The 27,514-nt window shown below is 48.2% G+C and overlaps 3 protein-coding genes across 3 annotated transcripts in view; 1 reads left to right on the top strand and 2 right to left on the bottom strand.

Moving 5' to 3' along the window:
• Window positions 1-1,884: 1,884 nt before the first annotated feature.
• The window catches only part of LOC309363231 (uncharacterized protein), a gene marked incomplete at its 3' end in the record, with an annotated part of 107,914 nt that continues 82,284 nt past the window's right edge, over window positions 1,885-27,514 (top strand). The window contains exon 1 of the mRNA XM_081899337.1: window positions 1,885-4,499. Within this exon, the coding sequence (XP_081755463.1) occupies window positions 2,067-4,499 (2,433 nt within the window). The 5' untranslated portion in view covers window positions 1,885-2,066. The remainder of the gene's footprint in view (window positions 4,500-27,514) is intronic.
• LOC309364719 (uncharacterized protein) lies at window positions 7,566-14,287 on the bottom strand. The gene is made up of 4 exons (XM_081902520.1): window positions 14,209-14,287; window positions 11,770-12,255; window positions 10,817-10,943; window positions 7,566-9,519 (listed from the first exon to the last, which is right to left on the bottom strand). Exons 2-4 carry the CDS (start codon window positions 12,241-12,243, stop codon window positions 8,009-8,011), a joined length of 2,112 nt encoding a protein of 703 aa, XP_081758646.1. The 5' UTR covers window positions 12,244-12,255; window positions 14,209-14,287; the 3' UTR covers window positions 7,566-8,008.
• Window positions 17,385-27,283, bottom strand: LOC309364547 (uncharacterized protein). The gene is made up of 4 exons (XM_081902107.1): window positions 27,129-27,283; window positions 23,130-23,870; window positions 20,123-20,291; window positions 17,385-18,968 (listed from the first exon to the last, which is right to left on the bottom strand). Exons 2-4 carry the CDS (start codon window positions 23,844-23,846, stop codon window positions 17,854-17,856), a joined length of 2,001 nt encoding a protein of 666 aa, XP_081758233.1. The 5' UTR covers window positions 23,847-23,870; window positions 27,129-27,283; the 3' UTR covers window positions 17,385-17,853.

Genomic DNA, 27,514 nt, shown 5'->3' with positions numbered 1-27,514 from the left:
TGCCATCAGGGGTCTAACCCAATCCTTCGCCCCGGATTCGAGATGGCCAATCACAAAAGCCACTCGCGATTCCTCGTCGGGGAAGTCATCAAACTGCAGGTTTAGAGCGTATTGCATCTCTGTTCTAAAGGCATGATAATTCCTGGGATCCCCCCCGAATTTCTGCACCAATCCTGGCACCTTTCTGGCGAGCGGGGTGGTTTTCTCCTTTCCCTTTTCTGCATCCTGAGCCCTCCTCTCCTCAAGCCTCGCCGTTTGCAGCGCCAACTGGATCTCCAACGCCCTGTACCTTTCTTCCAGGCTTGGACCCCCTCCAGCTGCTCCTGCTCCTCCGGTTCCGGCTGGGTTGCTCATGATGCTTCTCCCTGCACAAGCTGGCTTTCGGTGACTTTCGGATTGCTGTGATGGGACGATGAGCTGCTTGTGCGTGAAATGCAAGTCCCTCAGAGTTTGATCAGGTTTTCAAACCTCTGCCTGTGACGGAGCCCCTCCAGCATGGCTGCGTCAATCACTAGTAGAATCCGAAAGTGGCTGCTTTCGGAATCGTTTCCAACATAAAAGCTCTTTAACGGAAACACGTCGTCTGGCCTCTCGGCGTGACAGTTTCCGGCGAGGTGTGGGTGTCCCTATAGGAGGTCCTGAGACCTCCCCACTGTTTTCGCTGGAAGCGTCTCTGAGCCATCCCTCCGACTCACTTTCCCTTGGAGTTCTTGCTCGCCCTCTACTGGTTCCCTCTTCCGCTGCTACTCCTCTCTCAACCTCAGTGAGCCTTTGCGCCTCCGGCGCTTTAGATGGCAGTTCCCTGACAAATACAATATGAAAGATCCCGATGTTGATCTTTCTCCCCACCCCCCACCTTTGTCCCTGATATCGATCTTCACCCACCTTGGTGGGGAAGGGGGGTGCCCCATTTTGGGGTTTGACTTAAGTGCCAAAATGTCTTAGGCCAGCCTTGATGCTTATTGTGGCGTTTGCCCGTTCTTTTTAAAATGTCTGTACAGGGGGAGAGAAAGAGTTAATAGGTAGACCAATAGAAAAGCCAGAGACTGAGCCTACCTGTTTTTAAAAGGGCTTAGCCAGAGGTTTTAGTGGGTTGGTTGGTTAGGAAAGGCAGTTGGGAAAGCAGTTGACAGACAGTTGGAAATAGAGAGACAGTGGAGTTGGTTCTTATGTGAGGGGAGGTAGAAGAGTTAGAGACAGGATAAAATAAGACTAAGAAGGTAAACAGTAACAACGTTGTGAATGCAGTTAAAGTTTATTTGTGTTTGCACTAAACTACACTCTTCTTTGTTAACTTAAGAACCTGACTGAGACTAAGTGACTTACCGGGGAGGACCTGGTTGGTGGCAGCGGATTAGTGGTGTACGGGTCAATAGCCCGTGAGACGACTGGGGGCTCCGTATGAATGCCACACTTACTGAGATGTTTTCCTTCACAAAAGTTTGTTATGTTTTTGTTTTTATGTAAATTCTTTGGTAATGCAAGCCACCTTGAGCATGGCTTAAAAATGGGAAGGCAGCATACAAATAAATGAAGATAATGATGATTATCTCCAGGTAAGGCTAGGAGTCTGGAACCCTGGAGAACTGCTGCCAGTTAAGAGCAGACAACACTGAGCTCCATTATTTAAAATAATAATAATAATAATAATAATAATAATAATAATAATAATAATAAGTATTTGTTCCTTTTTTTAAAAAAAATGAAACTCAAAAGCACCTTACAAAATCTGAACACTACAAACAAGGATAAAAGCAGCCTAAAATATGCAAATAGTGTAGAATTTCTTTGGACTCTGGGTGAGGACCTATAGGCGGAGAGGCAAGGTGTCAGAAGGAAAATGAATGAATATTGATTTTATATATATATATATATATATATATATATCCCCTTCATGGATCACTGCCTTGCCGTGGCGAAGGGGCTTGAAGAACTCAGAGAAGCTATGAACTATGCCGAGCAGGGCACCCAAGATGAACAGGTCATAGTGGAGAGTTTTGACCGAACGTGATCCACCTGGAGGAGGAACCGGCAAGCCACTCCAGTATCCCTGCCAAGAAAACTCCATGGACAAAGACAACAGGCATATAAAAGTTATGACGCTGGAAGATGAGCCCCTCAGGTCGGAAGGCGTCCAACATGCTACTGGGGAAGAGCGGAGGGCAAGTACAAGTAGATCCAGAGCTGATGAAGCGGCTGGGCCAAAGCCGAAAGGACGCTCAGTTGCGGATATGCCTGGAAGCGAAAGGAAAGTCCAATGCTGTAAAGAAAAATATTGCATAGGAACCTGGAATGTAAGAACCATGAACCTGGGTAAGTTGGAGGTGGTCAAAAATGAGATGGCAAGAATAAATATTGACATCCTGGGCATCAGTGAACTAAAATGGACGGGAATGGGTGAATTCAGTTCGGATGACCATCATATCTACTACTGTGGGCAAGAAACCCATAAAAGAAATGGAGTGGCCCTCATAGTCAACAAAAGAGTGGCGAAGGCTGTACTGGGATGCAATCTCAAAAATGATAGAATGATCTCGATACGAATCCAAGGCAGACCCTTTAACATCACAGTAATCCAAGTTTATGCACCAACTACTGGTGCTGAAGAAACTGAAATTGACCAATTCTATGAAGACTTACAACACCTTATAGAAGTGACACCAAAGAAGGATGTTCTTCTCATCATAGGGGATTGGAATGCTAAAGTAGGGAGTCAAGAGATAAAAGGAACAACTGGCAAGTTTGGCCTTGGAGATCAAAACGAAGCAGGGCAAAGGCTAATAGAGTTCTGTCAAGAAAACAAGCTGGTCATCACAAACACGCTTTTCCAACAACACAAGAGACGACTCTACACATGGACATCACCAGATGGGCAGCATCGAAATCAGATTGATTATATTCTCTGCAGCCAAAGATGGAGAAGCTCTATACAGTCAGCAAAAACAAGACCTGGAGCTGACTGTGGCTCAGATCATCAGCTTCTTATAGCAAAATTCAAGCTTAAACTGAAGAAAGTAGGAAAAACCACTGGGCCGGTAAGATACAATCTAAGTCAAATCCCTTATGAATACACAGTGGAAGTGAGGAACAGGTTTAAGGATTTAGATTTGGTGGACAGAGTGCCTGAAGAACTATGGATGGAGGCTTGTAACATTATACAGGAGGCAGCAACGAAAACCATCCCAATGAAAAGGAAATGCAAGAAAGCAAAGTGGCTGTCCAATGAGGCCTTACAAATAGCGGGGGAGAGAAGGCAAGCAAAATGCGAGGGAGATGGTGAAAGATACAGGAAATTGAATGCAGATTTCCAAAGAATAGCAAGGAGAGACAAGAAGACCTTCTTAAACGAGCAATGCAAAGAAATAGAGGAAAGCAATAGAATGGGAAGAACCAGAGATCTGTTCAAGAAAATTGGAGATATGAAAGGAACATTTCGTACAAAGATTTCCATAATAAAGGACAAAAGTGGAAAGGACCTAACAGAAGCAGAAGACATCAAGAAGAGGTGGCAAGAATACACAGAGGAATTATACCAGAAAGAAATGGATGTCCCGTATACCCCAGGTAGTGTGGTTGCTGACCTTGAGCCAGACATCCTGGAGAGTGAAGTCAAATGGGCCTTAGAAAGCACTGCAAATAACAAGGCCAGTGGAAGTGACGGTATTCCAGCTGAACTATTTAAAATTTTAAAAGATGATGCTGTTAAGGTGCTACACTCAATATGCCAGCAAGTTTGGAAAACTCAGCAGTGGCCAGAAGATTGGAGAAGATCAGTCTACATCCCAATCCCAAAGAAGGGCAGTGCCAAAGAATGCTCCAACTACCGCACAATTGCACTCATTTCACACGCTAGCAAGGTTATGCTTAAAATTCTACAAGGAAGGCTCAAGCAGTATGTGGAACGAGAACTCCCAGAAGTGCAAGCTGGATTTAGAAGAGGCAGAGGAACCAGAGACCAAATTGCAAACATGCGCTGGATTATGGAGAAAGCTAGAGAGTTCCAGAAAGACATCTACTTCTGCTTCATTGACTATGCAAAAGCCTTTGACTGTGTCGACCACGGCAAACTATGGCAAGTTCTTAAAGAAATGGGAGTGCCAGATCACCTCATCTGTCTCCTGAGAAATCTCTATGTGGGACAAGAAGCTACAGTTAGAACTGGATATGGAACAACTGATTGGTTCAAAATTGGGAAAGGAGTACGACAAGGCTGTATTTTGTCTCCCTGCTTATTTAACTTATATGCAGAATTCATCATGCGAAAGGCTGGGCTGGATGAATCCCTAGCCGGAATTAAGATTGCCGGAAGAAATATCAACAACCTCAGATATGCAGATGACACAACCTTGATGGCAGAAAGTGAGGAGGAATTAAAGAACCTTTTAATGAGGGTGAAAGAGGAGAGCGCAAAATATGGTCTGAAGCTCAACATCAAAAAAACGAAGATCATGGCCACTGGTCCCATCACCTCCTGGCAAATAGAAGGGGAAGAAATGGAGGTAGTGAGAGATTTTACTTTCTTGGGCTCAATGATCACTGCAGATGGTGACAGCAGCCACGAAATTAAAAGACGCCTGCTTCTTGGGAGAAGGGCAATGACAGGCCTAGACAGCATCTTGAGAAGTAGAGACATCACCTTGCCAACAAAGGTTCGTATAGTTAAAGCTATGGTTTTCCCAGTAGTGATGTATGGAAGTGAGAGCTGGACCATAAAGAAGGCTGATCGCCGAAGAATTGATGCTTTTGAATTATGGTGCTGGAGGAGACTCTTGAGAGTCCCATGGACTGCAAGAAGATCAAACCTCTCCATACTGAAGGAAATCAACCCTGAGTGCTCACTGGAAGGACAGATTGTGAAGCTGAGGCTCCAGTACTTTGGCCACCTCATGAGAAGAGAAGACTCCCTGGAGAAGACCCTGATGTTGGGAAAGATGGAGGGCACAAGGAGAAGGGGGCGACAGAGGACGAGATGGTTGGATAGTGTTTTCGAGGCTACCAGCATGAGTTTGACCAAACTGCGGGAGGCAGTAGCGGACAGAGGTGCCTGGCGTTCTCTGGTCCATGGGGTCACGAAGAGTCGGACACGACTAAACGACTAAACAACAACAACATATATATATATATATATATATATATATATATATATATATATATATATATATGCAGGTTTTGGTGTCCTCGGGTGTCTTCCCGTGTAAAAGTTGGGGTGTCTAGGCGACGTTTCGACGAGGTCTCACTCGTCATCTTCAGGCTGGTGCTTTCGGCTTCTTGTTACTGGAACAGAGCAGGATCTCAGTGTTTGAGTTCCTATAAATACTGTTGAGGGGGTGTGGTGTATAGCCTCCAATGTTCTGGGCAGAGAGGAAGTTCCCAGGCTAGTGTGCCTTTTCTTCTTTTGTTCCTTAATTACTTGAGGGATATCTTGAGTGATTTCTTGAGTGATATCCTGAGTACCACTTAGGTGGGTCATTAGGAATGACCCACCTAAGTGGTACTCAGGATATCACTCAAGAAATCACTCAAGATATCCCTCAAGTAATTAAGGAACAAAAGAAGAAAAGGCACACTAGCCTGGGAACTTCCTCTCTGCCCAGAACATTGGAGGCTATACACCACACCCCCTCAACAGTATTTATAGGAACTCAAACACTGAGATCCTGCTCTGTTCCAGTAACAAGAAGCCGAAAGCACCAGCCTGAAGATGACGAGTGAGACCTCGTCGAAACGTCGCCTAGACACCCCAACTTTTACACGGGAAGACACCCGAGGACACCAAAACCTGCATTCCTGTACCCGTGAAAATCTACGAAAGCATATATATATATATATATATATATATATATATATATATATATATTAGTAATTTTGTATTAATGTAACATTTTTATATGTTGCCTAAGATGGTTGAGAGTAAAGCAATGACACTTGCAATAAGTTATCTGAACCATTGAGGTGGTAGAGAGGCAGCCTGTTCTTCCCTCACTGATTCTTCCTTAGGTCACTCCCTGTAGAGTGTTATTTTCCCAGGCTTTCCTTCATTCTTCTTCAATCAGTTAGTGTTTGATCTTCCTTTCGTTAACCATGATGGACACATGTAAGCTTGTACTCAGAATGGCTTTGTTTCTCTGTTCTTTGAAGCAACAGCATTACCCAAGTATTTAGTTCTGTGGCAATATAGATCCCAAACTCTAACAAAAATACTTTATTTCCCTCTGCGTTGGAACGGAATTATTCCAGTGACTATATATGCTCATGGACAGGATTGAAAAATGTTTTTTAAGATGACTGGTGCTCATTTTGCAGCCAGTTCCAAAGCTTTGGTCACCAGTCCTACAGAAGAAGTAGATTTACGTATATGAAGACCAACAGAGAGTCAAGGGAGATGCCTTAGAGACAAAAGCCATATTTGTGAGGAGGATGCAGAGTCACAGATGCAGGAACTGTATACTTAAAAACTGCATACGCAAACATGAATTTAAAGAGCCTTACCCCCCCAAAAAGAATCCTGGGAACTATAGTTTGTCAAAGGTGCTGGGAATTGTAGCTCTATGAGGGTATGCTGGAATATTTGGGGGGAATTATGTGCTTTAAATATATGTTGTGTATGGAGCTCAACTTCTCCCATCAAACAAAGACTTCTGAAGATGTTCTTTCAAAGGTCCTATTTCTATACGTTTTTCCAAATACAGCTGTACCTTGGTTGACAAACGCCTTGCGACTTGAACATTTTGGCTCCCAAATGCCACAAATCCAGAAGTGAGTGTTCCGGTTTGCGAACATTCTTTGGAACCCAAACGTCCAGCGCGGCTTCCACGGCTTCTGACTGGCTGCAGGAACTTCCTGCAGCCAATCGGAAGCCGCGCCTTGGTTTCCAAACGTTTTGGAAGTCGAACGGACTCCCGGAATGGATTCTGTTTGACTTCCGAGGTACCACTGTATCCAGAACAGCATCCTTTTTCAACCTGGTGTCAGATGTTTTGGATTACAACTCATCAGCCCCAGTCAGCCCAGCTGGATGGCGCCAACTTAACGAAGGCTCCAATGGAGTTCCAAGGATGTTTTCTGTACTGTAATTTCCAATTCTACACCATTACCCCCAGCCAACATGAAAACCCCCCAGCAGTTACATCTGAACAGGTAAAGGTTTAAAATAGCTGTTGACCACAGACTGGGAGGAGTGACTGGTATTATGTAGGGAGTTCAGAACGGCTGTAGGTCTTCAAGGATACCACTGCAGAAATTCAAAATGTTCTCCTCTCCCATCTAAATCACTCTACAGACCCAGAGCCAATGAGAATAAGAGTTTGGATTTGATATCCCGCTTTATCACTACCCGAAGGAGTCTCAAAGCGGCTAACATTCTCCTTTCCCTTCCTCCCCCACAACAAACACTCTGTGAGGTGAGTGGGGCTGAGAGACTTCAGAGAAGTGTGACTAGCCCAAGGTCACCCAGCAGCTGCATGTGGAGGAGCGGAGACAAGAACCCGGTTCACCAGATTATGAGTCTACTGCTCTTAACCACTACACCACACTGGCACACAATGAGCAACTGCAAACACTGAGACTCTGTGTAAGGCGATGTTGGCTGTTCACGTGCCATCCTCAAAACATACATTTATTCCATAGCGGGGGAAAAGAGAATGCATCATGTACATAGGAAGCTGTATTATTGCACTAATCACTCACCATTGGCCCATCTAACTTAGTATTGTCCACACTGACTGGCAGCAGCTTACCAGGGATTCAGACAGATTTCCAGAACTACCTGGAAATACCAGAGAATGAACCTTGGTTCCTCTGCATGCAAGACATACTCTACCACTGAGCTATGGCCACGGTTCCAAGACAGGCAGAGACCAACAACAACAACAAACCCATGGGTGGCTATTTAGACAGTTCCTGAAACAAGTTTCCCTTCGCATTGTCACCCCATTCCAGTGACATTACATTATATTCCCCTCAGTTCTCTGGATCATATGCCAAACTCTTCCCTGGGACGTGAATATCCCTAGGATGCCTCTCCTGGGTGGATTTTCATGTGCCTATGAAAAACAGAGGAGCTACAAAACCTTTTCTCGCACACTAAGCACTCGTACGGCTTTTCTCCCGTGTGGATCCTCTCGTGCACAACAAGGTTCGATTTCTTACTGAAGCCTTTTTCACAGTACGAGCATCGGTGGGGCTTCTCTCCCGTGTGCACGATGGTGTGTTTCCGAAGGTGAGAGCTGGAGACGAAGCTCTTCCCGCACTCGGAGCAGCCGTATGGTCTCTCCCCGGTGTGGGTCCTCTGGTGTATGACGAGGCGCGATCTCTGGCTGAAGCTTTGCCCACAGTCCAGGCAGTGATACGGCTTCTCTCCGGTGTGCGTCCTTCTATGGGTCTTCAGCTGGAAGCTGGTCCTGAAGCTCTTCCCGCACTCGGTGCACTCGTAAGGCTTCTCTCCCGTGTGCGTTCTCTTGTGTTTGATAAGGGAGGCGATCTCCCTGAAGCTGTTGCCGCAGTCGGAGCACTCGTGCGGTTTCTCGCCCGTGTGGGTCCTTTTGTGAATCACGAGCTGGAAGCTGATCCGGAAGCTTTTCCCGCACTCGGAGCACTCGTACGGCTTCTCTCCCGTGTGGGTCCTCTCATGTTTCACCAGGGAGGCTCTCTCGCTGAAGCCTTTGCCGCAGTCGGAGCACTTGTGCGGCTTCTCGCCGGTGTGCGTCCTCTTGTGGAGTTTAAGGTGGCAGCTGATCCGGAAGGTTTTCCCGCAGTCGGGACATTCGTAGGGCTTCTCTCCCGTGTGGGTCCTCTCGTGTTTAATGAGGGCGCCCCTCTCGATAAAGCTCTTGCCGCAGTCTGAACATTTGTGGGGCTTTTCTCCCGTGTGGATTCTCAGGTGCTTAACAAGTATCCCTTTTTCGCCAAAGGCTTTTCCGCACTCTGTGCACTCGTACGGCTTCTCCCCCGTGTGCGAACGCTCGTGTTTGATCAGGGTGGATTTTGCATTGAAGCTTTTGCCACAACTCGGGCATTTGTACGGTTTCTCCCCCGTGTGGATTCTCTTGTGTTTAACAAGGTTTGTTCTCCAGCTGAAGCTTTTCCCGCACTCGGAGCAGATGTACGCTTTCCCTCCGGCAGGAGTCCTGTCGTGGGGAAGCAGGGATGCTTTGCTGCTGTTAGAGATTTTTCCACAAAGCGTGTATTTATGTAGTTTATCTTTTGCTCGTATTTGCTGACCCTCAGGCAGATCAATGTCCAGGTGACATTGCTGTCCACTGTTGGAACTCGGCTTTTTCCTAAATGGGAAGGTCGTTTCATAAAAGTTTTGGCCCCCTTCCCTATACAGGAAGCCTTGCTTTACACTCTTCCCCAAGTGCCAGTCTACCCCCTGTTGACTTCCAGACTTTTCGTCCATCCCAGGCCCCCAGAAAAACATTCCTTCAGGTCTTTCCAACGGTGTGCCACAGGCATCCATGTTCCCAGGTTTTTCCGGCTCAAAGGTCTCTTCTTCGTTCTTCAGTACCTGACCATCATATTCTGAAACAAACAGAGACCCACTTATTTATTTTGTAAGTATTGTAAGAACTAATAAATCCTGCAACATAATGTATCAACACAGAGTACTCCCTTTCAGGATTCTAGTCACCCCGATCCACCCCCCTCCCACCCCGCACAATCAATAAACTTTCCATGACCATGGCTCAGTCCTCATTAGGTGGTTTTGGAATTCCCCACACCCCACACACATATTATCATCAAATTGTAGAGTTAGAAGGGACCCTAAGGATCATCTAGTCCAACCCCCTGCAATACAGGAATATGCTACTCTCCCAAATGGGGATTGAACTTGCAGCCTTGGCATTATCAGAAGAAGAAGAAGAAGAAGAGTTTGGATTTGATATCCCGCCTTTCACTCCCCTTCAGGAGTCTCAAAGCGGCTAACAATCTCCTTTCCCTTCCTCCCCCACAACAAACACTCTGTGAGGTGAGTGGGGCTGAGAGACTTCAGAGAAGTGTGATTGGCCCAAGGTCACCCAGCAGCTGCATGTGGAGGAGTGGAGACGCAAACCCGGTTCCCCAGATTACGAGTCTGCCGCTCTTAACCACTACACCACACTGGCTCTCCATTAGCACCATGGTCTAACCAACTGAGCTATCTTCACATTTAGATTCCCCCACCACCAATACTTCTTCAAATCTTCAGGCTCCCCCAAGTTCACAGACACTTTCCCCTTGTGTGTGGATGGTGCCATTTGGGCTACCTAAATAATCAGTACCTGAAGAACTGAGATTATCAATTATATTACGATTACTGCTGAGAAACGTGTTAAGATGAAGGAACATTTGGCAAACCTTCACCGTGATCAACTCCTACCCAGAAAGGACGTGTGGATCCAGAATTGGCCTCTACAGTCACTTATGGACTCACTGTTAAGACCGTGTTCATGGAAGACAATCTTACTCAGCTATGAGTGATGGCCAGAGAAGACTATTCCTATTGTTGGAGAATTGAGATCATCGTCATTATAGTTTGCAAACCGCTGCTGGCATATAACATCTTGCACTATCTACAGAGGCTTCAAGAAGATCCCAGGGAGGTATTTAGGCTGGTTGATAAGGGACAGCCTGGTATATATCATTTCCCCCTTTATCTGGTGGCAGTGAGTTCTTTAAGCAGGGAAAGAGAGGGTGCAAGACAGGGATACACTCAGTTGCAGTGAGTTCTTGCTTCCTCTGGTGGCACTGAATTGTGTCTGGCTGGGAGGTGGCCATCACAGAATTCAGCATCCCACCATGAGGACCAGAAGTGAGCCACCCCGGTTCAAATCCTTACCTGCTGAGCTTGCCTCCCAGTCATACTCTTGCTTGACCTCCAGGGGGAGCTGCAACTTTACAATGTCCAATGGATCTTCCTCCGATTTCGGGGATTTTACAGTCACAACATCAAGGGCCCCTGGCGTCTGAAACAGAAAATGTAGACGTGGTTAAGGCACAACAAAATGCTTGCAAGGATGAATGCTTTGGTCTGCTTCCCACTCTCTCTACATTTAGCTCCCCCTTGCCAAGCTAGCCAGCTCAACAGAAGTAAAGATAAAGAGCCTCAATTCCCCCAACCCCTGTCTAAAATTGCGAAGGCAGGAAATGTCTCCATGTAGGTATCTCCAAGTTGTTTGCAGGTCTATCTTTCCTAGGGCAACAGGATGGCCAGGGATGCATCACAGCTCTCCAGATAGACAACCTGCCTGTCTGAGCCAGGTATTTGCCAGTTTGGGGCTCTGTCAAGGTTCAAACAGCCCCTGTGCCTTTACGCAATTAGCAGAAGGTTTATTTCCATGACATGAAACCAAGGAAGCTGCAGCTGCCGATTTCCACAGAGCAAATCGCTCTTGGCTCTTGAAAGCACAGCAGGCCACACAGCTTCTCTCCACCACCCCACCACCCACCCCCATCTAGCTGACAGCCACCAGACCCAAGCACCTGGCTGCCCTGGCATCACCCATTGGCACCTGCTCTAGAATCAGCAGCTCTTGAGATCTTCCCCTTGGCATCCACCCTTCTCCACATTCACAGATAGCCCAGAGGAAGCTGCCTTGTACTGAGCCAGATCATTGGTCCATCTAGCTTAGTAATGTCTACACTGATTGGCTCTCCAGGGTTTCAGGTGAGTTTCTTTCCTAACCCTACCTGGAGATGCCAGAGATTGAACCTGGGACCTTCTGAATGCAAGGCAGATGCTCCTCTAGTGAGCTATCCCCCTTCCCTAAGTTTCTGAAGTCATCTGAATACCTCTTGCAGCCCATCAGCATCCTGGTAACAAAACTGATGGAAGTGCTGGGGTTGGTCCTCCACGTCAGCTTCCTCCTCCAGTACCTCTTCCTTCACTTTCACACAAGAGTCCAGGTTTTCATGGGCCTCTCCACACACATCAAGATGGGTTCGAGCTGTACCCTCTCCTCCTGGCCCCTGTGTGACGTCAGCTACTCTCTTCAAGGAGACCTGACATTCCATTGTGTCATCCTCTGGCCATGAATCAGGCTGCTGGGAGCTGCTCCTCTCTTGTGGGGGTGACTCTACCGTCTTTAGGAAATCCTGCCATTGGCTCTCCCAGCGTTGCTGCAGCCCGTCCTCGGGCTCCTGCTTAACTTGTGGAGGGCCTTCCCCAGTCAGAAACTCAGTCCCAACCTGGACTACCTGGCTGTCTCCGTCTTCTGCCACTGAGATGTCTTCTGATTCGGCTACAGAAGGTTCCTCTTCCTCCATCTTTATTCCTAGCTGTGCTTCCACACAAAAAATAAATTGAGGCTTGTTTACAACAATCTGCCACAATGGGGGGGGGGGGGGGAATACCCTGACAGTTGGAAATGAGATAACCAAAACATGAGAAATAGCACATATGGTAAAATCGACAGAGCTTGTTGGAAGGAAAGCAACATTATCTTTGTTTTGTGGGGAAATGTATATTTATAAAATATTAGGTGCAATAAAATACAGGAAAATGCAAAGCTATAGACTTTTGTTGGGGGCTGTAAGTCAGTAACATGAACAATTATTTTTGGAATTTGCCATGCCTGTTTTGTGTGTGTGTGTGTGTAATCTTCTCTTACTGATACTGCACTTTGATACTGCTTCTTCAGTGATAACAAAGGTGCAAAAAGAAAAAAAACGAGCTTTAATGAGTGCACAGTGCAATTTTTAAATTATTGTTTTATTCTATACAAACACTGATATTTATATGCAATGCAATAGTGATCTAAATCTATCATAAAGGTATAAAAGTTGCATGGAAAATACGTTAGGACAGGTTCTTACAGTCAACAAATATTTGCACAGTGCAGCAATAAATAATGAGTGGATAGTTAAAAGGACAATATAACAATTAGAGCTTTTGTGAAATGCCGAGAGTGGAATTCAATAGCACTAAGCAGGGTTTGCCTGTCCCGAATCTTCCAACATTCAGCTACATTAGAAGGCCCCAAATTCTACTATTATGAGGGAGAAAAATATATGCCTGTTTGCTTTCTCTGCACCATGAACAATCTTATAAACCTCTTCCATCCCTCACGCCAATTACTTGCCTTTTTTCTAAACTAAACAGCCCCAAACATTGTAAGCATTACTCAGTATCAGAGGCAGGGAGGAGAAAAGCCTAGCAAGCTTCCCAGTTGACCACATGAAGAATAGGATGCAGGAGTTGATGGGCCTTTTATGTTTGGTCAGATCCAGCAGGGCAACTCTCACGTTGTCAAGCACAGCAAAGCAGCTCACTGCGCCTTAAACAAATCAACAAATGCCTGGGGTAAATTTGGCCACCTTTTAAGGTGCCACATGACGTCCTGCTGTTCTTGCTCCAACAGACTGTCATGTGGCAATGAATCCCACAGGTTCTGGGCAGCTCCACAGAGTGTTCTGTGCCTGATTTCACCAAGGTCAATCTATTTGCTGGAAGCGGAGGCAGCTTCCCTCAGAAGAAATATGCTATGGGGTCTTGGTAGGGGGTTGGATTGCATGACCCTTGAGGGTCCCTTCCAACTCTACAATTATTCAATGGTGACACCAGCCTTGGTGGACCTGGCGCATACTCCAGATGTGGGTGGGCTCCAGCTCCTTTGGGCACCAGCCAATGGAACATCTGGAGGGAACAGGATTCCCCTCCAGAGATCTAGGACATGTGGGCTTTGAAGGAAAGAACCAGCACCTTGACATTAACTTAGAAACAAGTTTGCCCATGGCCTTGATTGGGCTGTTTAGAGCAGGGGTAGGCAACCTAAGGCCCAGGGCCAGATGCAGCCCAATCAGTTTCTCAATCCGGCCTGCGGACGGTCCAGGAATCAGCGTGTTTTTACATGAGTAGAATGTGTACTTTTATTTAAAATGCATCCCTGGGTTATTTTTGGGGCAGAGGAATTCGTTCATTCCCCCGCCCCCCCCCCAAATATATATAATCCAGCCCACCACATGGTCTGAGGGACACTGGACCGGCCCACGGCTGAAAAAAGGTTGCTGACCCCTGGTTTAGAGTGAGGGAAGGAGCAATAAAGGGGGCTGGTTGTATCTATACGCACAGCAACATTTGCACCCTTTTGATCTGGAGGATGCCCCCCCTCTCTCTCTCTGCAGCCATGGGTTTTGGGCTCTTCCCCCCCACACACACACACCTTACAGCTGTGCTCTATCCCCTCCCTCCTGCTGCTCCTGCACCCAGGCATCCATTCGGCTTCGACTCACCTGCTCCCAGCAGCCCTTGCAAGGCACCCTGAGCCCCTCTGCTGCAGCCTCCCAAACTCCTCCACGTTTCTCAGAGAAAGGGGAGGGGGCAGGAAGGTGGCTTCTCTTGCCACACCTCCCCCTTCCTCGGCTTCAGTGGACGCTCTAAGCGCCAGGGCTCTGTGCGTTTAACCCCATGAGTCCCACTGCGAGAGAGAGAGAGAGAGAGAGAGAGAGAGAGAGAGAGAGAGAGAGAGAGAGAGAGAGAGAGAGAGAGAGAAGCCAACTCCTAGGGACCGAAGTCCCTTCACCAATACATGTAAAATATTTGACAGGGCTGCCCCCCCAAGTTGATAGGCATTGCCATTCAAACGTTTTGTGTATGTTGCATCATGTGATTATGTGGGGCAGGCTTACCTCCCCCCCCCCGCCCCCATTTTATTTAAGTTGGAGAGAGATGACTAACCCGCCTGGAAAATATGCAAAAACATAAAGAAGAGTCTTGCAGAATTTGAGCACAAGGTCCCAGCTTGTTCAGGGTGGCCAGTAAGAGATGTTTACAGTGGAACGGTCTGTCTGGCAGGGGCGCCGACTTATAAAAAATATTGGGGGGCCCCATACCGACTTATAAAAAATATTGGGGGGGCCCAAGACCTCCAAACCGCTGCTGCTGGGGGAACGAAAGGGGCGAGCCCCGGGCTGCCCCGACCTTAAGTGAACCTGTGAGGGCCCGCCCTTTGCGGCAGCCGATTGGCTGCCGCCGTGGGCGGTGAATATTAATGATGTATCATTTTTGTGCTTCATGCTGTGGCCACAGACATGTGATCTGATGGTGAATTTGGGGTGACCCAATGCAAAAATCCTGAGAATCCCTGTGGATCCATGCTCTGTAACCACGTTTTTGCACCATTGCAGCCCCAGGCAACAGTGGGTGTGTGATTTTTGGGGGGCAGGCTGTAGCCATGGACATGCTATGTGATCTGTTGGTGAATTTGGGGTGACCCAATGCAAAGATCCTGAGGATCCATGTGGATCCATGCTTTTAAACCACATTTTAAGTGGGGAGGGAAGGAAAAACACAGAACGGACAAGGAGCACGAGAGGGGTGTGCAGAGAAGCAGCTGGCTAAGAATGCAGGGGAGGGGTATAACGGCAAGGTGGAAAGGAAGGCAAAAGTTTTCCCTCACCTACCCACCCAAGCCAGCCAGCTCGCACGCGCGCTCTCTCTCTCTCTCTCTCTCTCTCTCTCTCCCTCCTGCCTGCTTGCCTGGAGGGGAGGGGCTTTCCCTGCTCTTTGTTCCGTTTGAGCAAACACAGCAAGGAAACAGAGGAGGGTGGGCAGTAAGACCCTGAGGCAGAATGCAGGAAAGCAGCCGCTTCCTCTTTTTGAGGGGAAAATACGGTAATAATTTTCTTAAATTATTGGGGGGGCAGAGCCCCCCCAAACGAATTTTTGAGGGGGCTCGGGCCCCCTCAGGCCCCATGGAGTCGGCGCCTATGCTGTCTGGAGATTGTGGACTCTCCTTCCTTGGAGGTTTTTAAGCAGAGGTTGGATGGCCACCTGTGAGAGATGCTTTAGTTGCGATTCCAGCATTGCAAGGGGTTGAACTGGATGATCCTTGGCGTCCCTTCCAATTCTCCAATTCTATGCATTTCTGCTTTGCTACACTGAACGATCCCCCCTCTTCTCCCCACCCCACTGTTCTGGGGGTTCTCCAGCCCCTCTAACCGTTTTGGGGAGGGGACCTCGATGAGCTTGTGGGAACTCTTATTGTACTGCCTTCTGCTGTTGTTCAGGGTCAGCTGAAGCTGGCTTTCCCCAAAAAAATCTTTAAAATAATCAGCTCAATGTTTAATTGTGCAGGATCTCTGGTAGTTTTTATCAGGTTTTCTTGGGTAAAATGTTCCTGATCCTTATAGCTTACAATAAATATGTGTTTCCCAAACTTTTCATAGCCAGAGTACCTACTTTCTAATTACTGTATGTTCAAAAGGCTTGTGACTGAAAATAGACAAGCCCGTAGCAGTGATTCACTCAAGAGGTGCAAATGAGACGTACTGTATGGCAGTTTGCCATTCATTGCTCTGAGGCATTGTCTTGTCACCACAGGTAACCTTTGCAACGAAGTCTGGAAACCTCTTTTTAGGACTGTTTAGTATAGAGGCCAGGACTAGGAACTTTTCCCCAGCCCTGAGGGCCGCATTCTGTTCTGTGCAACCCTCCGAGGGCCATATTCCAGTGACGAGTGGAGGTGACAACCAAATGCAGAAAAGAATGTAATTTCCCCCCCTTTGTACGGCAGGCTGCTTTCTACCCACACTTGTACACCCCTCACCACCCCCAGTTCAGGCAAGGAAGAAACAAAACTGTTTTATTTCTCATTATCTGATACTTATCTAACTTGGACTGCATGCACTCCATGCATTTAAACCACATGGCTTCCTCCTCGAAATCCTGGGCTCTATAATTCACTCTGGGGTGTATGGGGTGTTAGGGGAAGGGTAATACCTCTAGCGAGGGACACATCATGCTCCTCCTGAGGTAGTTTGTCCACCTCTGGTCCCCACCCTGCACTCAGCTCTCTCTTGTGGCTCCTAGAAGCGATCAAAATGTGACAGCAGCCACACCCTGGGGAACAGCTTCAACTGCCCAGTTAAACCAGGTGAGGGGAGCCAATGGGTCTCAAACCCTTGGTGAGTAAGGGGCTTCCCCTGCATGTGAAGACAGGCTCTGGAGGACTGGGCAGACCAGACCAAGCATGGGTCCAATGGTCAAGAAACCGATTTCTGCATGTGCTGTACAGGGAAGTGAGGGGCAGGCGGGGTTTGTCAACCTGGGGAAGGAGCCCATCTAGGAGAAGGAAAACTCTGATCCTAAACCTCCACTGATTTACCAGTATCCCCATGAATAAGAAGGGCTTTTGGAGTAAACCCCGAGGAACAATCCATACCCATCGCCTTGCAGGATATTTTTGGGAGAAGAAAAGGCTAAGGAGTAAACTCTACACAAATCCAGAGTGGAGTCCCTAAGGCCTTGTACGCCTCCTTCCGGCAATTCCTGTTGCCAATCTGGTGCCAAATGCCTTGCTCTGAGCGATCGCACCTGACCAACATTGGAACAAGCTGACGACGGTTGGAGGGAGTCAAGAGGAAGTGAAGGGCTCCAGCGCAGGAAACACAGACAAGAGACCTCGAAGGAAAGACAGGAATCTGTTTATTAGAGGCCCAACGTGCTTCCAATAGTTTCCTCAGAGGATCTGCTGAGAACAGTCTTATAAACACCGCCTTCATTTCTTCAAAGCAGCCAATCCCAGACCCCGGAATCATACAGAGAAGCGGCTGGGAGACTCTGCTCTGGCCAAGTGCTTTGGTATAGTGTCAAGACTAGGACTGGAGGCATTGGGAATCACAATTCCTCCTCTGCCACAGAACTCCCTGTGCGACCTTGAGCTACTCATTCTCAACTCAGTCTAACCTACTTCACAATGCTGTTTTGTGAAGGGACGAAAGGACAGCAGCGTAATATAAATAATACAGGTATTCTAAAAACGAGCCTTTATTTCTCTCTCACAGTGGACCAGGGCTTCCTCCGAGACCTAGGAAGGTGCCCGTTATCTACAGTCTATTATTTGGGGGCGGGGTTTGCGATGAACCTCTGCGCAATCCTCACGTATAGAGCTGGCCCGTGTGTACCCGTTTATGTTTCTTAAGGTCGGAGCTGGAAACGAAGCTTTTGGGGCACTCGGAGCACTCGTAGGGCTTCTCCCCCGTGTGGGTGCGCTGGTGGGTGATGAGGTTGGCCTTGACGCTGAAGCTTTTCCCGCAGTAGGGGCAGCTGTAGGGCTTCTCCCCCGTGTGCCTGCGCTGGTGTTGCACGAGGTGCGCCAGCTGGCTGAAGTTGTTGCCGCAGTACGAGCAGTTGTACGGCTTCTCGCCCGTGTGCACCCGTTTGTGCGTAAGCAGCCGAGAGTTCGTCACAAAGCACTTCCCGCACTCGGAGCAGGGGTACGGCTTCTCACCCGTGTGCGTCTTCTTGTGGATGTTGAGGTTCCCCTTCTGGCTGAAGCTCTTGCCGCACTCAAAGCACTGGTGCGGCTTCCCCACCTGCTCGGCCCGCTCGCGGTTCGGGAAGGCCGCGCGCCAGGGGACCCTCTCGACGCTGCACGCAGAGCCTTTCGCTGCCTTCTCTCCCTTCTGCGCCCGCCAGCTGTCGGCGCTCAGGTGGTGGAACTGCTGCCGCCAGTCGCCGCCTGCGCCCCCTCGCTTCTTGGTCTTCCACCGGCAGATCCCCTCCTGGCTCTCACGGAGGCCTTCGTCGCGCCGCAGCGTGGAGAGGCACTTGTGGGGCTGCTCCCTGCCACGCTGCGGGCACTTTCGGGCTTGCTCCCCGCCAGGGGTTCTCTCGCGCATGGCCAAGCACGACCTCTTGTGAGAGCGCTCCCCGCAGGAGGGGCATCGGCGCGGCTTGTCCACCGTTTGTGTCTTCTGGTTCTTCAGGAAGCTGAGGCGCAGGCCGTTTTCGGAGCCTGCCTTCGTCCTCTTCTGCCGGAGAACTTCCTCTTGGAGGCTCCTCTCCCGCAAGCCTTTGTCGCTCTCGGCTTGCTTCGAAGCCTTCCCAGGGACGTTTTCCCGGCTGTTCCCAAGAATTGCTTCCATGTCAGTACCTTGGAGGTAGGCCCCTTTACCGCCTCGGTCCAGCGCCAGTCCCCACTCGGTAAGTCTGGGTTTCTCCAGAAGCGATTCCTCCTTCTCCAGGTTCTCCTGCCCATGCTCTTCATGTTCTGAAAGAAGCAGATAATCATGACAACGGTTATGCACAACAGCCCCTGGTTTGTTTGTTCGCTTAACTTCCAGCCCGCCTGTCAGCCGACAAGCTCTCAAAGTTGCTTATGTCCACACTGAATGGTCTTAACCACTGCAAGCTACTCTTTCTGATAACGACCGCTTGTGTGCAGATGCAAGGACCCACATTTGAAGGATGAGTACAGTACAAATACATAGGACTGTGGGAGGGTGACCCATTGAACATGGCAGAACTTATTTCTGAGTTAACATGCCAAAGGTTGCACTCTGAATTGGGTGGCTGTGTTGTGTGTTTCTGTGATATGTAAGCTTCCTGGAGCAGATTGCATCCCATAAGGCAGCCTGTAAATGATTTCATAAATAAATAAACCAACTCTGGGCTTCACCTCACCACCGTCCAGTTGAGTTGCTGCAGCATGCTGGGATAATAATAATAATAATAATAATAATAATAATAATAATAATAATTTATTATTTATACCCCAGCTCCCAACAGAATAATAATAATAATAAAGCGATAAAACATCAAACATTAAAAACTTCCCTAAACAGGGCTGCCTTCACATGTCTTCTAAAAGTCAGATAGTTGTTTATTTCCTTGACATCTGATGGGAGGGCGTTCTACAGGGCGGGCGCCACCATCGAGAAGGCCCTCTGCCTTGTTCCCTGTAACCTCACTTCTTGCAATAAGGGAACTGCCAAAAGGCCCTCAGAGCTGGACCTCAGTGTCCGGGTTGAACGATGGGGGTGGAGACGCTCCTTCAGGTATAATGGGCCAAGGCCATTTAGGCCTTTAAAGGTCAGCACCAACACTTTGAATTGTGCTCAGAAATGTACCAGGAGCCAAAGGAGGTTGAAAGCACCAATAGGAACCCCAGATCCCCTCCACCGACGTGTTTGCACCGTGCCAAACTTGCTATCATCCCGACTCTCCTCTGTCTCTCTGTCCCAGTCTGCTGCAGCAACTCAGCCGCACCAAACTGCTGTCAACAGCCATCTTTGCTAATGCTCATCACCCCAGCATGGGGTGGCAGATTTTGATGCAAAACTATGTGACATGTGAAACAGATCTCCCTTTGGAGCCTAGTTTTGCATCAATACTTGAACCCAGCACTCTGAACCACAACCTTACCCAGCAAAATGGCCGCCTCCTCTTCTTCCTCCTCCTCCTCCTCCTCTTCATCATCATCGTCCTCTTCCTCCTCTTCATTCTCTGTAGAAAGCTGCATCTCCACAGTCTCCAATGGATCCTGCTCTGATGTTGGTGAATTAACAAACGCCTCTTCCACTAGTCCGGACACCTGGAATACAAGCATCCCTGTTAGTCAAGAGCTGGATGGAAGGCTACAGCTCAGCAGGTAGAGCATGTGCTTTGTGTGCAGCAGGTCGCGGGTTTAATTCCCAACAACTCCAGTTGGCACTGGGGAAGAAGCGTCTCCACCCCCATCGTTCTGCCCAGACACTGAGGTCCAGCGCCGAGGGCCTTCTGGTGGTTCCCTCGCTGCGAGAAGCCAAGTTACAGGGAACCAGGCAGAGGGCCTTCTCGGTAGTGGCACCCGTCCTGTGGAACGCCCTCCCACCAGATGTCAAAGAGAAAAACAACTACCAGACTTTTAGAGGACATTTGAAGGCAGCCTTGTTTAGGGAAGCTTTTAATGTTTAATAGGTTATTGTATTTTAATATTGTATTGGAAGGGACCATGAGGGACATCTAGCCCAACCCCCTGCAATTCAAAATTATTTAACCCAACAAGGGGCTCGAACTCACGACCCAGAGATTAAGAGTGTTGTGCTCTGCGGACTGAGCTACCCTAGGTCTGAGCTACCAAATAGTCTCAGATTCCTGAACATGCTTAGTTTTCACCGGCTGCTGGGAGGAGTGGGTGAATGAATTTTATTATTTCAGTCATATCAAGGAAATCATAAAACACGTTAGGGATACATTTGAATTTGCAATTAGGTATAACAGGGACAATACAGATATAGCAACAGTTAAAAAATATATAAATTAAAACTTAGTCAGTAACATAAAGCCTAAAATTTTCATTTAAAATCTTAATCATTATGATAGCACAGCTTGTTCCCTAAGTTTTATGGCAATTGCACAGAATTTGGCTACCCTTAACGTGATCTCAGGATCCTTGTCCTCTACCAGGGATTTTAGACATTGAAGTTCGGATTCATTTGGAGATTTTTGCATAGCAGGGGTAATAAATACCGAGCGTATAACCCCATAGAGACGCAGTGTAACAAGGCATGAGAGACAGTTTCTACCTCCATCAAGCCGCAGGGGCAGGCTCATTTCACATTTGGTTTACCCTCAAATCTGCCCTGCAATAAGGCAGATGGCAGAACGTTGAATCTAGCGAGGGTAAATGACCGTCTGTATTTAGGTATTTGTAATTTTGACAAATAATTTGCTGGGGTGGGTGTCTCTAGTTCCTTTAGTGCATGTCTGTTTTGAAGTTTGCACATTATGGGGCTCTGTCCTCTTAGAAATCCCTCTTGTATCTCAGTGGCCCGGTTTGGCTCCCTTCCTCTCAGCACCTCCGCCTGCAAGCGAGAGGGAGAGATATGAAAGCCTTGCCACAGCCTGACCTTGGGGCACGCTGCCAGTCTAAGAACATAAGAAGATTGTTGCCGGGCCACCCTATCCTGTCTGGGACAGTGGCCAGGCAGGTGCCTCTCGACCCGGATCTGACCGTTACATCTCTTCCCAGTCTGAGCAATTTCTCTTATCCTTCAGCAAGACTGACCAGTCCACGGGGAGCCTCTCATTTCAGCGCCATGACATTAATCAACTGGGTTATTATCCCAAGAGGGTGAGGAACTGAGTCTGGTCAGTGGGCCAGAGCCTGTTCTCTCCCACTCTGCCCCGCCCCCACTAAAGACCACCAGTCGACAAAGGATCCGCTGTAATTTCTGATCCCAAAAGAAAGATCCCTAATGCCACTGGTCCCAGCTGATTCTCCAGGCTTCGGTTATGCAGGGCTCTCTTCAATCCCCAACACTCAGTAGATGCTTACAGAGAGTCCTGTGCTGTGCTCTGAAGTCCCAACACTCAGCTGATAGCTGGGGTTTCAAAGCACCCTGCAGAGGGATTGCAGGGGCTGCAGATGTGCAAACCCCCTTTTTCGGGCACAGCCGTGATTTTACCTGACGTCAGGTGGGTTCAGCTTTGCTGGTGGGGCTAATTAGGCCTGTGGACCACAGATTCTCCACCTCTGGGTGTCACAGATTGGCTGGACGCAGAGGAATGGTGGGAGGAACTAGCAAGGTAGCCCCCAGGGGAAGAAGGCTCAGAGTCTGGGGAGTAGTGGTGGGACAATGATGAGCGGTCAGAGGGAGAAGAAGGAAAAGAGGAGGTGTTGGAAGCTGAAGAGATAACAGGGTTTAGTGAGCTGGGAGTGTCTGTGACAGAAAGAAGTCCAGAAGTGGAAGCAGGAGAGCAGGGAAGGGGGGAGGAGGTAAAGATGAGACAGGCCGGTGAAGGAGCCATGGGGTTTCCCCCTCCTGCTGCATCAATCTCCCCTTCCCCCTGGTCTCCCAGAACCAGAAGAGGCATGAAAAAAGGAAGGAGCAGAGACAGGCACATTGGCATAGTCTCAGATTGCTTGGGAAGGGCCAGCCAAGTAGAGGAGGAGACTTAGTCTTGGGCAGCTGTGGGAACCAGAGGGCCTTCTCAATATTGGTGCCCGCCCTGTGGAACAACCTCCCATCAGAAGTCAAAGAAATGAACAATTATCTGACTTTTTAAAGACATCTGAAGGCAGCCCCGTTTAGGGAAGTTTTTAACATTTAATGTTTTATCGTGTTTTTAATATTCTGTTGGGAGCCGCCCAGAGTGGCTGGAGAAACCCAGCTAGATGGGCGGGGTATAAATAATGAATTATTATTATTATTATCAGAAGGCAGGGACCCTTAAGTCTCCACAACTGCCTCACAGGGGCAAGAACTACCAAGAAGAGTCGCTGTGCTAATGGCTGGCACTCCTGAGCCAAGCTTGTTTCTCCTAATAAATTTTCCTTTCCCCATGTGATTTATTGCTGACCCACTCCTGGCATCTCTTCCTGACACTGGGTTCTCCATTACTCTGGCCCTGCCACAACTGCACCTTCAAACAAAGCCCCCCCCCCTACCTTTTGTTCGTGACTCTCAGCCTCTTGCAGCTTCAAGAGGAAGCTTTCGGCTAGGGCCAGCGCCTGGGTGCAGGTGGCCGGGCCTCCTTTGCAGACCCAGATCTGCATCTCCAAGGGCAGGATGGTCAGGAACTGTTCCAGGATCACCAGGTCCACGATCTGCTCTTTGGTGTGCCTCTCCGGCATGAGCCACTGGCGGCAGAGTTCACGGAGCTGGCTCAGGACCCTCCGGGGCCCCTCGATCTCCTGATAGCAGAAATGGCGGAAGTGCTGGCGGTGGATCTCTAAGCAGTCAGCATCATCCTCATCTGGAATCGGTCCTTTCAGCGCCCTGGAAACTTCCGAGCCTTCGTAGGCCTCTTCTCGCGCTCCCCGGCCAAGAACAGGCAAGGTCTGCATCGCAATGGCGGACCCTCCTCTGGGCAGCTGGCCGCCGTCTTTCCTTGCTCGGTAGGTGGCCTTAAATTCCTTCCTCTCCTCCGTGGACACGGGTTCAAATAACCGCGATGGCCTCCAGACGGAGTAAGGAGACGGTGCCGACTTTGAGCCCTTCTGCTGTTCCTGAGTCTCCTGATGCTGTCGCAGCCCCTCAGACACATTCTGTGGGGAAGCTGCCCCAGTCGAAATCTCCTTGGCGGGGGGGCCTTGGGAGTCACGGGGGTCTCTTTCAGCCTGCTTTCCTCTTGGTCCCAGTCCCAGCAAGTTACAGTCTGCCATCGCTTCTTCCTGGCTGTGTGCCACCTGAGCAGGAGCATAAATTCAGGATTGATACGGTTATTATTGGGCTGCCTCCAAAAGAGCACCAAGCAAAAGTCTCATGTGTGCAAGGATTTTGGCTTGTGCAACAAAACAGGTGCAATTTATTATTTTATTTATTATTAAATATTAAAAACACAATAATAAAACATTTAAAATGCAATAGGGTGCAGAAACCTCTCTACCCACTATTGTCTCTCTTCACAAATTTAAAATAACATAAGGGTGGTGTGGTATTTTTCTCACTTCAGAACCACTCTCTAAGGCAAGGAACCTCTGGCTTCAGATGTTGCTGAACCGCAACTCCCAACATCCCTGGCCATGCTAGCTGGGGCTGTTCCGGGGGTCCATGCACCCCCTGAAACATTCGTATCCAGAGGTGCCTGTTCTACAGAGGCACGCGCGGCAGTAGCCCGCTCCTGCGTAGGTGCAGCTGCCGAAAGCCTTCTTGTTATTTCTGGGTTCACCGTGTGCATATCCTGAAGAATACGCAACAAAGGCGGTACGTAACCCAAGGTTCCACTGTACACAAATTAAAACACAGATAAAACATAAAAAATAATAGCTGAAAAGCAGCTAAGCTGTATGAGAATTAAAGCAATATACCAACAGATCTATTAAAATACAGAGAGTAAAACAGCACAGCACTATTTAAAAACCTTTTCCTGGGGAAAAACCAGCCAGTCCCTGAGAGCCTGTTGGAATAAGAAGGTCTTCACTTGCTTCAAAAAGACAAGTCAAGGATGGTGCAAGTTTAGCTTCTCTAGAGAGCTCCAAAGTCTAGGAGCAGCCACCGAAAAGGCCTCCTCAGGTTGTTTATATCCATTCTACTGGGTTTTGATGTTATGTTTTAATAAAATAACATGTTTTAATGAAGCCCAGCTCCTTCATCACATATCTTTAGGCACCAAGCAAAAATGCTTCTCTTCACCCGAGGGTTTGACTGGTTAACTTCCTATGGCCTTTTAAATGTGTGTGTGAGAGGGGGGTTATTGGTTTGTTTTTGTTCTATTATGTATTATATATTTTGTGTTCTCATTTTGTCCTTTTATGCTGTGAACCGCCCTGTGGTCTTCGGATGAATGGCAGTGTACAAATTTAATTAATTAATAATGATAATATTTTTGTTAACCTACCTAAGCTGCAAGCCTATACATGCTAATCAGGCTGAAATCCTAACCTCACTTACCTGGGAGTAAGCTCCACTGAATTTAATGGGTAGGTGTGTACAGTTATTGTGGCATAAACCCACTCCTGCCCGCATGAAATTATGTCATGATAAACGTGCTTGTTGCAGTTACTGTAGCTTTAACAGACTGAAGTGCAGTCTCCGAAATGCTGTAAACACATGCCTGTGGAGAGAAATCCTATACATGCCTACTCAGAATTAAGTCAAACAGATGAATGTCTAAAATTGTGGATTGAGTTCTACCTCCCTGGGCATGTAACACACAGAGAAATTGTGTCTATATTCCCAATTGCAGGAGAGGGGGTAAAATTCATTTCGGTGGTTTACTTTCGATACCTGCATTTTCTGTTTCAAGTTATATGTCTCTGACAGCACAATCCTACTCAGAAGGTAAGCCCCAGTAAGTTCAATGGGACTTGCTCCCAGGCAAATATGTATAGGATAGCAAATTAAGTTACCTCTAAATCAGGTGTTCTGAAACAATGGTCCATAGACCATTTAGGTGGTCTGTGGGTTTGTGGTTGAAATATTCCACTGCATGAAATATATATATTGATTTTTAGTTGTTGTTTTACTTGCTTCTTGCAGTTCTTACACTGTATTTTATTGCATTAGAATTTGAATGCCATGGGATCCTAACTGTAACTGCTCCAAATTAAATTTAAAAAAATAGAATTATTTGTGCAATTGCTGTGCTTAAATATCCACTATTTCTGTGCAAGGGATGTCCTGCCTACATGACTTCTATGGTCCATACACAGCCACACTAGGTCCAGGGATCACCAGTCGCCCCTGGTTATACTGAATGTTTATTTGCTTTATCTTGTTTTGACCTATTTCAATATTCTTGGCAAGCTAGCTGCAATCTTACATCCACTAATTATGCTGCATTAAAACCACTGGGCATAACAGGACTCACTTCTGACCAGAAGCGCCCAGCAAGTGTGGGCTTGTGGGATCAACTTTGAGATCCCCCACCTGGATCCCGGTGCAAAAGATTACATCCAGTGCTTGTCTTACTCAGATTAGACCCACTGAAATTAGCAGGCACGCCTAACTTAAATCTAAGAATTTCCGTCGGGTCAACTCTGAACAGAACTTTTTTGTTAGCCATTGGAATCAAAGGCTTTTAAGCCCAATAATTTGCACGGAGTACCGGAAATGACCCAACAGAGCTCTCCACAAAAACAAACTCCTGTTTATCCCAAAGTTTATTCATCTCAGTTTTATACTTTAGGACTGGGAGATCAGTTTTGCTCTCGCTATTGTTGGGAATCGGAAATATTTGCCACTCCACTGCAGGTCACCCCAACATCTACCAGCAGAGCCAGATCTATCTTCTTCTGTGCTTGGATTTACATTGTGAAACCGTTTACTGGGGTGGACCTTTATTTTTCTGCTCCTATTCTGCATTAAACCACTGTCTCTATTGTTCCCTTTTCGGCGAGAGTCCGAGGATTTGACCGCAGCGGCTTCAGAGTCTCAGACTCAGGACCCGGAACAGCCTTAGGCTTCAGATCCCCACTGAACGACCTTGGGGTCAGACGCCGCCTCTTTAGCCTGGCCTCCCTCGCAGGGTTGTTGTGAGGGCAAAACGGGAAGCGGGCGAAGAAGTCTCCTTGAGCTCCACGAAAAAGCAGGACGACAGAATTATTATAAATGGGACCCAGCAATGGATAAATAAATCCGTTGCAGCCCATTTTTTTTATTTTGGGGGGGGGGGGTTGGAGAGAGAGAGAGAGAGAGAGAGAGAGAGAGAGAGAGAGAGAGAAGCAAAAATCCTTTCGTCTCTTCACTTCCCCCCACTCTAGGTGACTGGGCACCTGCCTTCTCGGAAGTAAAGCTGCGGGGAGTTCCGCAGGATCTGCTCCCGGGGAAAGCGCGCTTGCATTGCAAGGATTGCGCCGGAAAGCCTCCAAAAGAGGACGGCGTGGGGGGTTCTTCTCTGAAACCTCCACAAGCCCCCCCCAATTCAATACTGACCCTTTCCCCCTCCCCCCACTTCCCCTCCCCCCCACTTTCCCCGGACCCTCCCCCTCCCGCCTCCCACTCACCTCCTCCCCCGCAAAGCCTCTCTCGCAAGCGCAACTTTCTCCCGGGAACCGACGCGCCGCCCGCCTCCTCTCGATGCGGAGCAGGCGTACAAAAGGCAGTTTCTCCCCGGGAAAAGAAAGGCTGCAGGACAGGAAGGGGACTTACCCTTCCCACCCACGACACCCTCCCCGCACCTGCCACCAGATCCCTGGACCTCTCTAGGCAAGGAGAGCTCTGTGCCTTTAACCCCTTGAGAGGGGAGGGGGGGAAAGAGCTCGCTCCGCTGGCGGCGGATAAGGCGCCTGCAAGAGGATCCCTGGTATATGCATTCTCCGGGGGATCCACCTCGGATCCAGCCTCTTTTGGGGGGGGGGCGTCCGAATATTTCCGCAAATGGCTCCCTGCA

This window comes from Podarcis melisellensis, assembly GCF_964234715.1.
Source record: "Podarcis melisellensis genome assembly, chromosome: 2".
Lineage (NCBI taxonomy): Eukaryota > Metazoa > Chordata > Lepidosauria > Squamata > Lacertidae > Podarcis > Podarcis melisellensis.
This window is presented reverse-complemented; position numbering and strand designations above follow the sequence as displayed.

What these genes read in the sequence shown, in the direction of transcription:
- LOC309364719 (XM_081902520.1), bottom strand. Translation starts at nt 12,243, where the DNA reads ATGGAGGAAGAGGAACCTTCTGTAGCCGAATCAGAAGACATCTCAGTG. An exon ending in ATGCTGATGGGCTGCAAGAG is followed by an intron (nt 10,944 to 11,769) that starts GTATTCAGATGA and finishes TTTCTGTTTCAG; the next exon opens with ACGCCAGGGGCCCTTGATGT. An exon ending in CTGGGAGGCAAGCTCAGCAG is followed by an intron (nt 9,520 to 10,816) that starts GTAAGGATTTGA and finishes TGTTTGTTTCAG; the next exon opens with AATATGATGGTCAGGTACTG.
- LOC309364547 (XM_081902107.1), bottom strand. Translation starts at nt 23,846, where the DNA reads ATGGCAGACTGTAACTTGCTGGGACTGGGACCAAGAGGAAAGCAGGCT. An exon ending in CTGAGAGTCACGAACAAAAG is followed by an intron (nt 20,292 to 23,129) that starts GTAGGGGGGGGG and finishes CTTGTATTCCAG; the next exon opens with GTGTCCGGACTAGTGGAAGA. An exon ending in GGAGGCGGCCATTTTGCTGG is followed by an intron (nt 18,969 to 20,122) that starts GTAAGGTTGTGG and finishes TGCTTCTTTCAG; the next exon opens with AACATGAAGAGCATGGGCAG.